This window comes from Lagopus leucura, unplaced genomic scaffold (assembly GCF_019238085.1).
Source record: "Lagopus leucura isolate 7727_CA_CO unplaced genomic scaffold, USGS_WTPT01 Super-Scaffold_100027, whole genome shotgun sequence".
Classification (NCBI taxonomy): domain Eukaryota; kingdom Metazoa; phylum Chordata; class Aves; order Galliformes; family Phasianidae; genus Lagopus; species Lagopus leucura.
Genome location: NW_024962278.1, coordinates 6,253,762 through 6,266,749, shown reverse-complemented (window position 1 = coordinate 6,266,749; position 12,988 = coordinate 6,253,762). Strand labels below are relative to the sequence as shown.

The following is a 12,988-nucleotide window of genomic DNA, read 5'->3' as shown; positions in this document are numbered from 1 at the left end:
AGGTCTTGTTAAGGTAAGCAGATTTTCTTCTTTTGTTTCTGTGTCTATGGCAGTTGTTGTCATTTGTTGTAGTCTGGGATTGTGTCACCCTGCTATTACTGCTGTATTTTCCATCACATTGTAGCGCTATGGCATTACAATTGTCAGCCTTGGTCCTGTGTGATTTAGTGATCCGGATCTCCTAGCACGATGTTGCAGCTCCACTCATTGATCTTCAATTCATCACACAATTCATCTCACCACCTTCTTTCACATTTCTGTGTTTGTCTGTAAGGCACTGTGTGTGATTGACTGTAAATAGAAGAATCTTAGCATATTTTGATATTACCTATGAGCTGCTATTCAGTTTTCATGTCAAATCTTCTAGTGAGACCAAAGCCCCCGTGCAAAGGCTGTATAGGCACCCCCAAATCCCACACTGTTTGGGGCTGTGGGGAGCAGCCCCATGTACCTGCTGGGAGAGCTACAGCCAGGCCTGGGGCTGCACAACGGCTCGTGTACAAGTGGCAGTGCCTGCTCAGTGACAGCACTGCATGCAGCCATGTGCCTTTTTCCATGAGTTTAATACTAACACAGGGTCCTTGTTCCTGTCCGGTGCTGCTGCATGAGTCAGTGTCCCATTCTCAGTATTAAAAGGGATTTCTGGCTTTGTGATTATTTTTTTATACTTCTAATCTAATTCTGTACTTGACTCTCCTAGAAAAGACCACAAAGCTGCCATGACATCTGTACTCCTTCCCCATCAGGTTGCATTGATGAGCAGGGAGATCTCTCGGGGGTGGAGGGTGGGGAGGAAACATGGTGTTTCCTTCAGCTCTACATATTTCCTGGCTTGTGCCAAGAGATGTTGAAATCGCTTGTTGATGGGCCTGAATTGCAGGCAGGAGGTACTGCAGAAAGCGTTCTGGGTTTTTGAGTCAGCTGGTCCCAGCTGCAGCCCACATCCTTGTGCCTGGTGTGAGCTCTGTGCCAGATACTACATCTGCATCTTGCTTGCTGTGCAAGCCTGCCTAGCGAGGTCTGCACTTCCTGTACCCAGACCTTGTTGGGGCAACACTACACATCTCCCCAGGTCCCACTCTTTGAATCTTTCACCCAAAGGCTGTGCAAACTCCCTGCTCCCAGTATGCTTGAATACCTGTTAGCAGGTGTTGCTGCTAAGAGGTTTTTAATGAGACTGAAGTCATCACCCCCAGGATCCAAACTGCTGGCCTAGATCACAGAAACTGGAACGTGAGGAAGCCCTATTGGTTGCAGTGAAACACTTAGGGCAAATAGTTCCTTTTCAGGATGTTACTTTCTGGTTTTTTTTTTTGTTTGTTTGTTTTGTTTTCTTTTCATATGCTTTAGAGAGATGATTAAATTATTTAAGTGATCGAAGTTTATTTTAACAGCATTAACTAAGCTAATGAAGCTGTGATGCAGGTAGGAGTCATCTGCTAATGCAATCCAGGGTGCCTTTTGTCTGTATAACTTGTTGTGCTTTGCTGAGTCTCAGGCTAGGATACCATTGTGAGTCTGGAATATTGATACAATTGTCCTCATTAGAAGGGATTTGCACTTCTACTATGCTGGCATAGCTAAAAGGAGCAATATCTTTAGTGCAGATGAGGCTCTGTGCCTTTGCATTTTGAACTGCTTTAAGTCCCAAGAATTACTTGCACTTGGTTGTTGTGTTTGTAAGCCTTTGTTGGAGCAGCTGCTCGTGTGGAAAAAGAACCTGATCTTTACTGACTCAATAGAATTTCTTCTGAAGTAGAAATCATTTTGAGTTTTGCCTGTTCTTTTGAGATGATTTTAATGCTAAAAGTGATGCCTCTGGTTAGGTATAATGACTAATATTTAATATATATATTTAGTTTATAGCATAATGAGTACCTATTTCACGGAGATAAAATAAGGCACATTGCTATTTCTCTAACGTGCAAATATACAGAATACTACAACATTTGATGGAGAGTCAAATCTCCACTGAGGAAGTGTACTGCCCAAAATATTTGAATTCTGAGTCTGAAAGCACTCAGTTCTCAGTCCAGTTCCCAGATCGTCTCAGGACTGCACAGAATGATGGGAAGCCAAACATTCTGCTGGACTTGGGTCCAAATTTTAATGTCTACCTTTTGACTTTACAAATTTTGTGATATAAATCTAACTGAAAGATGTTTGAGGAGATGTAAAGCATCACTCTGTGGCAGCGCGCGATGATGTCACTTCATCAGCCTCTGGTTACTGACAGCCATCTGTGGCACTATGGTGTGACCTGGGATATGATTTCTGAATTATTCTAAATTCAGATTGATTTTAAGATACTGCTTGTGACAATGGTTTGCTCAGTGAATTAAATGACAAATTTTGCCTGGAGTAGCTTTTCCAAATTTGGGAGTTAGCTTAAACAAACAGGACCTCAGGGGTGGAAAAACTGCTTGTCTGACTAGACCCGTTTACAGAAGTAGTTTGGAAAGTTGCATAGCATGTATAATGATTGCCTTTTTATTACTATTTATAAGTGCAGTATAAATGAGGTGTGATACTTCCCCCAGTGCTGGAATCTGGAGTGCTGGGGAGGCTGTCTGCCCCTTGCCTTGGCCTATTCTGTATGTGTGTTTGCTAGCACAAATGTGGCCTTGTGCACAGCCTGAGATGCGTTGCCATCAGCTCCTCAGGAGTGCTGTGCTCACTGACCAAAGCCTGTGATGGGAGTTGTGTTTTGTCAATCATCTTATGTTCTACTTAGGGGTTATATCATCTGCGTATTGCTGGCTTTACATTTTCTCTATCTGCCTGTTCTGTATCAACTGCCATTTAAAAATGCTGATGTGCCTTATTGTCATTGCAGAAGACTGTTAAAAGAAGAATTTTCCATTCGTTATGGTAAAATCTTTGAGATTTCTTTACCATCATTAAAAGGTATTTATGTTCTTTTCTGCTGTCAGGTGTATGCTTGATACCTTAACAGATGCTGCTTTAAATTTTAAGAGGAAAAGCCACACATCTGAGCAGCGACCTACTCCCTGTCTCTCTTCACACCTGCATCAGTCACTGTTGTAGACATGGTGTACACAGCTGCATGCAAATCTGAATTTCCTAAACTGGTATGAACTTTCCCTGCACTGATTGGTACACATAAGCACACATGGACATTTTCTGTCAACACAGAAAAAGGTATTAACAATACATGGATGGCTTTCACCTTCTATCTTGGGTGCTCTGTGCAAGTGCTTGTGGTTTTCTCGTGAAGAGATGTGGCTGTAATAAGAAATGCTGACAGCTGTGTGCTGCGTCAGGGTGAGCAGCACCCTCCTGTGGGCCAGGTTTGAATTCCCGAGATGCAAGAGATATCAGACGTGTGTATTGCAGCACATGGCATCACCTATTCAGCTGTAAAAAAAAAAAAAAAAAAAAAAAAAAAAAAAAAAAAAAAAAAAAGCTGCAGTGTGTTTCAGTGTTAATTCACTTCACTGGTTATGTGGCTTGGTCAGGTCATGGCCAGGAAGAGTCAGAGCAAAAATAGACCAATGCTGAGTGCAGTTCTGGGCAGTTACTATGAACTTTATATAGCTATACGTGCCCTTGTGTAATACAAAAGGTTTTCTTGATCCAGATTTTACCTGAGGGCACCTTTTACCTCAGGAGACCTCAGCGCTTTCTGTGATATTCTGTGTGTGTGTGTTGGTGCCAGCAGTGGTAGGTGCATTCAGCTTCAGGTGCTGCCAGCAGGAGCTTTCTGTTCTCCTGTAAAGTGCAAGGCTTTTAGTAGGGTAACCGATGCCTGCTGACACTGAGCCAAGGTGATGGGCTTCAATCAGCAGCACCCTTTGCTGCTATGTAAGGCTGTACCTTACCTGCAGACAGCTCTAGTTGTCTCTGTACATATCCTAGGTGAGCCCCCCTGCTCCAACATCTATTAAAAATCAGAGAATGTTCTGAATTGGAAAGGCCCCACAAGGAACATCGAGTCCAGCTCCTGGTTCCACAAAGGACCACCCAAAATTCAAACCTTGTTTCTGAACAGTTTGGGGCTGTGCCTGCTGCCGTCTGAGGCAGAACTTTCCCTCACCTCCACCTGCCCTCCCCTGACACAGCTCCAGGGAGAGCTCAGCGCTGCCCTCCGCTCCCTGTGAGGAGCTGCAGCTGCCCTGAGCTGCCCCTCAGCCTGCTCTGCTCTGGGCCGAGCAAACCCGGGGAGCTCAGCTGCCCCTTGTAAATCCTGCCCTTCAGAACAGTCCCCATCTTTGTAGCCCTCCATTGGATGCTCCTTAGCTGTGAACCAGCCAGCAGGGCAAGCGGCATCCCACGAGCATGGCCCCAGAAGTGCTGGGGGCTTGCAGGTGGAAGCAGCAGGCCAGGCCTGGAGTGATGCCGAGCAGCCTGGGCTGAGTGCCAATTCAGTATGAAATAGCCACGTCTCCCTGGCTTATTTCATAATACTCATCTGTAATCAATTTAATCAGTTTACTGAGCCATTACAGAATTTTCAATTATTGGCTGGATAATTCAGAAAAGAGTCATCAGCACTAGATACTTGTCACACAGGAAAAACAGCAACAAACTGTTGCGAAGCTAGCAAGGAATTGTTTTCATTCTTCTTATACAAACGGGGGATGCTCTCCAAATCCCCAAGCTTTTGTACTGTGAGGTGCTGGAGTTTTTCCATGTTTTACAAGCAGACAAAGGATAAGACCAGTCTATGGTGTCCCCAGTAGTGGGGCAGCTGGTGCGCAGTGTTTGTATCTGCAGCCAAAGATGCCCTTCCACATCCAGTTAGATTTGCTCTCCCTACACAGAATCCCTTTCCAAAGGACTTTCTATCTCGCATCTTCCAAAGTATACTTAAAACATTTGCATGTTTGTCTTTGTGGCTCATTGGTGGAAGGGAGCAGTAGTCCAAATGGATGCTTTTTACATTTATTTGTGGGGCCCTTTGTCCCTCTCAAACTTAAAAAATGGAGTAACTGTATTAACACGTGCAGTCTAAGGGTGAGTGACACTTCTGGCCCTCCAATGTTTATGTTTGAATAGAACCCTTGTTTTTGCCTTGCATGCTCTGATATGACCCCTGCACATTATCATAAACTGAAAAATCACAGGAGGCTGCAAAAAGCTATTTTATTTTCTGGGATGACCTAATGTACTGCTTCCAGATGCTCTGGTGTAATCTCTTCAAAACTGTGAAGTTGAAGGAACCATAGGACAGATTCTGATAATTATTGTCCTCGACTGCTGTTTAATATTTTGCCATGTCTCAGCAATGGGACCAGTTCTGAGCTTGTCTCTCTTTTGTTTTTTTCCCTTTAAATAAATAAATAATGAAGCTTTGCGAATGTCTGCATCTCAAAAATTCATTTCCAAGGGGAACTGAACCGCAGCCTTCTGAAAAGACAGCAAGGTCCCAAATGTAAAAGGAAAGAAAAGCACTTCATTTAGATTCCTGGCACCATTACTTGGCTCACTTGCTGTGTTTTATTAAAGTGGCTCGTGATCTCAGGACATGCAGAGCTGTGGGATACACCCATGACTAAGGCAGGCTGGTCATTTTATGGAGCCAAAGCACTTGGGATGCTACCTGAAAAGCTTCCAGGAGCCAAATAGTCATAAACATATTCACAGAGCTAAAAACAAATAAAAATCCTTGCATATGCAGTTAGCTCTGTTTCACAGAAAACAACTGTATTGCCTGAGATGTTGCTAGTCCTGTTAAAAGCAAACAATGCATTGACACGGCAGCAGAGAAGTGAACTCAGTGCACTTATCCACTGCAAGGTGCCTGTGTAACAAACACATACCCACCCAATTTTGTGATATTTTTCTGTTTTTTTCTGTTTTTTTTTTGTCTGGAATTACAGGATCGGTTGTGTTATAAAGATCATCTAGTCCAACTCCCTTGCAATGAACAGGGATATCTGCTGCTCAGTCAGGTTGCTCAGACCCCTTCAGCCTGGCCTTGGATGTCTCCGATGCTAGGGCATCCACATCTCTGGGCAAGCTGTGCCGTGCCTCACCTCTCCTATTGTAAAGCACTTCTTATTTCCAGTCTAAATCTCCTACATTTTAGTTTAAAGACATTTCACTTTGTTCTATCACAACAGGCCCTGCTAAAGAGTCTGTCTTCTTTCTTACAGCCCCCCTTTAGAGTCTGGTCTCTCTCTTCTCCAGGCTGAACAGCTCCATCTCTCAGCCTGTTCTCACAGGGGATGTGCTCCATCCCTGGGATCAATTTTGTGGCCCTTCTCTGCACATGCTCAAACAGGTCCACATCTCTCCTGTACTGAGGACTCCACATCTGGACGTGGTGCTCCAGGTGAGGCCTCATCAGCAAGGAGTAGAGGGGCTGGATCACCTCCCTTGCTTTGCTGGCCATGGTTTTTTTTTGGATGCAGCCTAGGATATGGTTGGCTTTCTGGGCTGTAAGGGCACATTGCTGGCTCACATCCAGCTTACCATCCACCAACCAACTGTAAGAATGAAACAGCCCTCTGCTGCAGCTCCACTGCACCTGGAGCTTGGGTTTCCACTGTTCTGGTTCTAGCTGTTTGCAATGTATTGCAATGTATTGAACAGATTGTTGTTACGTTGCTCGAATACCGTGCTACAACTGAAAAGATTTTTTCTTCTCTTAAAAAACAGAGGAAGCTGTATTACTGAGAGGCAAAGTCTTGCCTACATTTATGCTGTTCAAGCTAATTGTCACCATCTGTCCAACCCAACCTTTCCCACAGTGGAGTCTATCAGGTGCGTTTATGGTGGCAATAAAGATCAACCTGTGAATATGCATTTGAAAACAAACTATTTCAGATGTTTAGCTGTAGTGACCTCGCATTTGGAAGACTTCATGTCCTCTGCCAGCTGAAGGTCACCTGAACTGTTGTGGATTTATTTTTTAAGCTTATCTGTTACACATTTTCTAGAGTAAATGTGAAATGTTTCCAGTTTCTGCCCTTACCTCACCTCATGCAGAACAAGCAATTTTGGAGTTTTACTCAGCGTTCAGTGTAACCAAGTATGCTCTTATATCTTTTCCGTCAGGATGAAGAGTATAAAGAGGCCTCTCGTCAGTGCCAACAGGCAGAAGGATTGAGCAGAAGCTGCTCTTGCATGAAGGCCCTCCATTCCAGAGAGGCCACTGCAGAGAACTGAACCCCATGGGGAAGCCTGCTGGGACAAGGAGCTTGGGAATGTAATTGCATGGAAAGTATGGAATATTTTAAAGTCTATTATACAGAAGCAATTGGGAATTTGCATACAAGAAAGGGAAAGACACAGAGCACAGAGAAGGCTTCAGGCAACTAAAAAATCACAAAGGATGGTAGGGGAAGAACAGAGACTGAAGGAATGGAAAAAAACTTCCCAAAGGCACAATCTTCAACATGAATTGAAAGAGTATGGGTAAGTCAAGTCTTACAAACCTGTGGCAAGAGGTGAAGAAAATCATAACACATAAGCGTTGCAGTGCCTAAGTGGAACATGAAGAAGAGGTGACGTGCAGTGAGGGCAGTGTTGAGGTTAAGTGCAGCCTAGATGCTGTCCTAAGTGGAGAACATGCTTTGTCCCATCTTCGTGGTGGGTAGTAATGCTGAAAAGACTGTCAAGATCAGAACTCCTTGACCTGAATAAGATGAAAAGTCAAAGGATGGATTGTGCTTAGATGTGTTTTATCCCAGCAAATAAGCCAGCCTTCGAGATGAACCTGGCCAGTTCTTCAATGACTGAATCACCAGTTCTCCAGTGACTGCACTTCAAGATGAAGGAATTGTACAAAAGATGGAGATATGGGTCATTTACTAAGCAAGAAGATGAAAAATAGAGACAAACTCAGGCCAAGATACAAAAAGAGCTATAACTAGAAAGGATTATAAAGCAGATGAAGGGATCATCTTTAAAGCATTAGAGGAATGAAAAGGCTAAGGAAAGGAGTAGTCAACAACTGTAAGAAGAGGGAGGGAGAGGGGAACTATCAACAGGTATATCTGAAAGTACGTGAGCGGTGGAGGAATGGCAGAGAAAGAAGGATTAGCATAAATAGATAGATACATTGAGCAGCTGTCTCCCCTACCATGTCTTCTGCAGGCAGAGAGTGCTGGTGTTCTTCATTTATTTACCTCACATTACTGAAATACAGCTTTCTGTAGGGTTAGGTAGGTGCGTGATGGTAGAAAAGCTACCAGAAAAGAAAAAATGTTTGTTTCACTGAAGGGTTTTTTTCTTTATCATAATCATGTCAAGAATAGATGTCAAGAATAGATCTGAGCAGAGAAGCCCAGTAGCACTTGGGCCCCAGGGAGGGGCAGTGCCATAGCACACGAAGGAAGATTTCTGTGCACTGCTCCCCTTGTTTAGCCAACACATCCCTGGATACCAGCAATACTGTTATCTGGCAGAAACACTTCTCCAAACTCCTTCAATCATTCTTAATGACCAGAACGAGTTTTCATTAAAAATAGTCATCCAGAATGATGTTTGTTTTCAAAATATAGCCCTGTTTGGCTGGCTGCACTGTCTTCATCAGCTGAGGTGAGATAAAAGGGCCAATGTCTTGGCAGAAAAAGTCAGTTTTCTCAAGAGAAGCAACGCGTGATTCAGAAGGAGGGCAAAGGAAAGAGGTTTGCAATTGTTTGGCTTGTGCTTTCTCTGTTCAGTGTGTGCTGTGAGGTGAGAAGATGGGTCTAGCAGCAGGTAAGCAGCTCCACATGGTTTCTGAGGGACCTTAGGAGATCTCCCTGTGTCCCGTGGCTCCTGCAGCCAGAGGTAAGAGAATTGGGTTGGGAAGTGAACCTGTTGGGCAGGAGAATGGGATTTCTCATTATCCCAGTTCTGTTTCCAAACTGCAGCCAGGATGGTGCTCAGGACTACTTTTGTCTGTGTGTCTGTGTTCAATTCTGATGAAAAGGTATGCTTTATTGCAACTGCATTTTGATTGAGAAACTTGGAATAGCTTTGGGTACTATATACTTAATCAGACTGAGAAAGCTGCATACTTTCATTTTGCAGATATCAGTCCCTGTGATGGGCTTGTTTGATGCAAGCCAGCAATGTAATTTCGAATGTCAAAATGTTAAAGGAAAAATTATTTTGCAAATAACTTTCCCTACCCGTGTGTTGCATTCCTAAAACATCACTTGGTATATTTCAAGATTTTCAAACTAGATTTTAAATGGAAGTATCATCAAGAAGGGCAAGATTGTCTGACCTTTATCCCTCTGCTGTCCCACTAGTAAAGAGCACAACAGCCTCTGTAGCTCTCTCTGATGGGGACATCTGTGTCAGTATGCAAACCATAGCCTCAGGTTTGTGCTTGCTTGAGTCCCTAACTGATAACAAATGGCACCACAAGAAGGTGTTGTCTGTTTGGTTTGGCTGAGGTTATTTTCTTTTGTTTGTTAATTTGCTCAATCTGCATAAGCCCCGGAGCCAAGCAAAGCACATTATGCACATGAATGCAACATTTCCTGTCTGTGACTCTTCATACCTGCTCTCCTGCTTAGCCTTCCTGCTGCAATGGAGGACAAGTCAAGCCAGACATCAGGACAGAGCAAAGATGTGCAGAGCTCCCTAACACCAGAAGAGCCTCCTGTCAACTTTACGCACATCAAGTTGGAGGAGAATGAGCCCATAGACTTCAGGACTAAGGATTTTATCCTGAAAAAAGCCAGAGAGGTCTGCAAATGCAATCATCAAACCATCATCACCTTCTTCTGCCAGCTGTTCCCAGTGCTAGACTGGCTTCCCCATTACAACATCAAGATGCAGTTGCTTGGGGATGTCATATCTGGGCTCCTGGTGGGGATAGTCGCCATCCCTCAGTCCATCTCCTATTCCCTGTTAGCCAACCAGGATCCCATCTATGGAATCTACACAAACTTCTTCTGCAGTATCATCTATGTCGCTATGGCCACTTCACGCCACAACTTTGTGGGATCCTTTGGAGTCCTCTGCCTGATGATTGGGCAGTCTGTGAATCGGCACCTCCAGCTAGCAGGGTACGATGACAACACTGACTCTCTGCTGGTGAGCAATGCCACCTCCTCCAGCGATGAGATGGGTACCTGTGACAGGAGCTGCTACGCCATCACTGTGGCCCTTTCCTTGAGCTTTCTGGTCGGTCTTTACCAGGTACAAATGTCCACTGTTGTGCAGTTTCCTTGCTAGGAACTTCTTAATGCTTAACAACTCTAAGCTCCAGTCCCACTTCAGACTTAAAAACCATGAGATACCTTTCCTAAATGCAACTAGAGCCTGACACCTTTAGCCAGCTGCAGTGATTTGAAAAGCCTGAACACAGCTGAATTTAAGGTTTTGCTTCCCCCATGTGCTGGGTCCTTGAATATATCTGAAACATGCTTAGAATCAAACACAGTAGGGGAAATAAAGGAAACTGTGAGCCACCTTCCCATCACTTTGGTTCTGGACCTGAGCTGACTGCTCTGTAGGTCAGAAGCAGTCAGGGCAAAAAGGAAGAGCCCTCACAGACTGCCATCGGCAGGGGCTCCATTAATGGCTATGCATGGCTTGGGCCTGGCTGTTAGACAACTTCAGATCCTCTCACTGGAACAACTAAAATCACACTATTCTCATGCCATTGAGATGCTAATTACTGCTTTGATCTGTCTGCTCTCTGGACTTCCAGTGTTAACTATGCACCCTTATTGCTTGAAAAAACACAGCAATGGGGATCTTGTAGGCTTTCTTGTATGGCATCTCTCACCACAGACAAGTCTGGGTAGCAGTCTTTAGTATTCAATACACCACATTATCTACCTAAGACAAAAATCTGGGTCTCATACTGAATGCTCACAGACAGAATAGCTAGACATGCTGAAGTAGAAGCAAATTGCCATAAATTTCCAGCCACCTCTTCTAGCCCTTCTCATGGATGCTAATGATACGGCTGTCTTGCTTTTCAGATCCTGCTGGGGGTTTTACAGCTGGGCTTTGTGTCTGTCTACCTGTCAGAACCTCTCCTCAGCGGCTTTGTGGCCGGCTCCAGCCTCACCATCATCACCTCCCAGATGAAGTACCTCCTCGGGCTGAATATTCCCCGTCACGAAGGGGTGGGGTCCTTCATCCTGACATGGGTAGATCTTTTCAGGTACATCCAAAACACCAATATCTGCGACCTGGTCACCAGCCTGGTTGCTTTGGCCATCATAATACCTGTCAAAATGATCAATGATCGGTACAAGGACAAGATGAAGGCCCCATTCCCTGTAGAGCTGCTCGTGGTCATCATAGCCACAGTAGTATCTTACTGCTTTAACTTTGAAGAGCGATACAAGTCTTCTGTTTGTGGGGCCATCCCCACCGGCTTCAGAAAACCCACCCTACCAGATACAAAGCTGTTTTCCAGCCTGGCAGTCGATGCTCTGCCCATTGCTATTATAGGCTTTGCTATGACGGTCTCCCTGGCGGAAATCTTTGGCAAAAAGCATGGCTATGCTGTCCGTGCCAACCAAGAGATGATCGCCATTGGCATGTGCAACCTGGTCCCATCTTTCTTCTACTGCTTTGCTAGCTCTGCAGCCTTGACCAAGACTTTGCTGAAGGAGTCCACAGGGACCCAAACGCAGCTCTCTAGCCTGGTCACCTCCCTGGTGCTGCTGCTGGTGTTGCTGTGGATCGCTCCGCTCTTCTACTCTCTGCAAACTGCCATCCTGGGGGTGGTCACCATTGTCAACCTGCGGGGTGGCCTGAGGACATTTTGTGAAACCCCACGCATGTGGCAGCTCAGCAAGCTGGACACGGTGGTGTGGTGGATAACCATGCTGGCCTCCACGCTGATCACCACAGAGATAGGGCTCCTTGTGGGCGTCTGCTTTGCTCTGCTCTGCGTCATCTTCCGCACGCAGAGACCCAGGGCCGCGCTCCTGGGCAAGGTCAGCAACACAGAAATCTACGAAGACCAGTCTGCTTACAAGCAGCTCAGCAGTATTGCCAACATCAAAATCTTCCGCTTTGAGTCGTCCCTTTACTATGCCAACAAAGACTATTTCAAGACTGCGCTCTACCAGAAAACTGGGGTCAATCCTGTCCTGCTGGCTGCCAGGCATCACAGGGCAAAGACCCGGGCAAGAGCAGAAACAGGCAACAGGAAGAGCATTTTTAACACTCTGTTTGGTTGCCTGAAACCTTCCAAGAAACACGTGGAGAGGTCACCCACAAGCGTCTGCCTGCCATCCCTAGATATGCACACCCTAATCATTGACTGTGGGGCTATGCAGTTCATAGATACCATGGGTCTCTCCGTGCTGAAAGAGACGCACAGTGACTACCAGGAGCTCGGTGTCCAGGTGCTCCTGGCCAACTGCAACCCCCTCCTCCGCCGCCGGCTGCGGGATGGAGGCTGGGCTGCTGGGGCACACGGCGGCCAGCCGGCTTTCCACAGCGTGCACCACGCGGTGCAGTTTGCACAGCAGTGGTACCACGAGCAGCAGCAGGAGAGCAGAGAGAGAAGGGATGCTGCCCCGGATCCTGAGGACCTGAGCGTCCAAGCGTCTCTGTAGAGCTGCACGTGAGGAATGATTTCTGATGAGCTGGGCTTCACCGCAATTTTAGGGTGGTTTTTTTTTGTTTGTTTGTTTGTTGTTTTTTGCCTTTTTTTTTTTTTTCAAGCAGAGCACTGAAAAAGACCTGTTAGCAGCAAGCACGGAATAAACGGACAAGGGAAGCGCGGATTTCAAGGCCAATAATCTGAGAGGCATTTCAAGGTCAGCCGCGTCGGTAAAAAGCCTGGTGGCTTCCCCTCTGCGGAAAGGACTTGCCAGCGACAGGCGGCACACAGCCGTGCGGAGCCACCGCTGCTGCGGTTCCGGACTCTCGTGGGCGCTGGGGGGCGCGAGTGAGCCGCGCCGGCACCGCGGCGGGGAGCGGGGATGGGCCGGCAGCGGTGTGCGGCCGCCGGCTGTGAGCGGCACGGCCTCGGTGCAGGGAAAAGGGAAGCGCAGGAGTGTAGGTTCTTAAAAAGGCGGCTGAATTTGGAGCCGTTCAAATTCCAAGT

The 12,988-nt window shown here is 45.9% G+C and overlaps 1 protein-coding gene across 3 annotated transcripts; it reads left to right on the top strand.

Moving 5' to 3' along the window:
• Positions 1–7,290: 7,290 nt before the first annotated feature.
• Positions 7,291–12,816, top strand: LOC122185094 (sulfate transporter-like). Of its 3 annotated transcripts, none has more exons than XM_042880608.1 (3): positions 7,291–8,597; positions 9,480–10,107; positions 10,899–12,816. In XM_042880608.1, the coding sequence occupies exons 2-3, from the start codon at positions 9,493–9,495 to the stop codon at positions 12,492–12,494; spliced, it is 2,211 nt and encodes a 736-aa protein (XP_042736542.1). In that variant the 5' UTR covers positions 7,291–8,597; positions 9,480–9,492; the 3' UTR covers positions 12,495–12,816. The 3 variants fall into 3 exon arrangements, with proteins under 3 accessions (XP_042736542.1, XP_042736541.1, XP_042736540.1); XM_042880607.1 differs by having other exon boundaries at positions 7,291–8,742; XM_042880606.1 differs by having other exon boundaries at positions 7,293–7,383.
• The last annotated feature ends 172 nt before the right edge of the window (positions 12,817–12,988 follow it).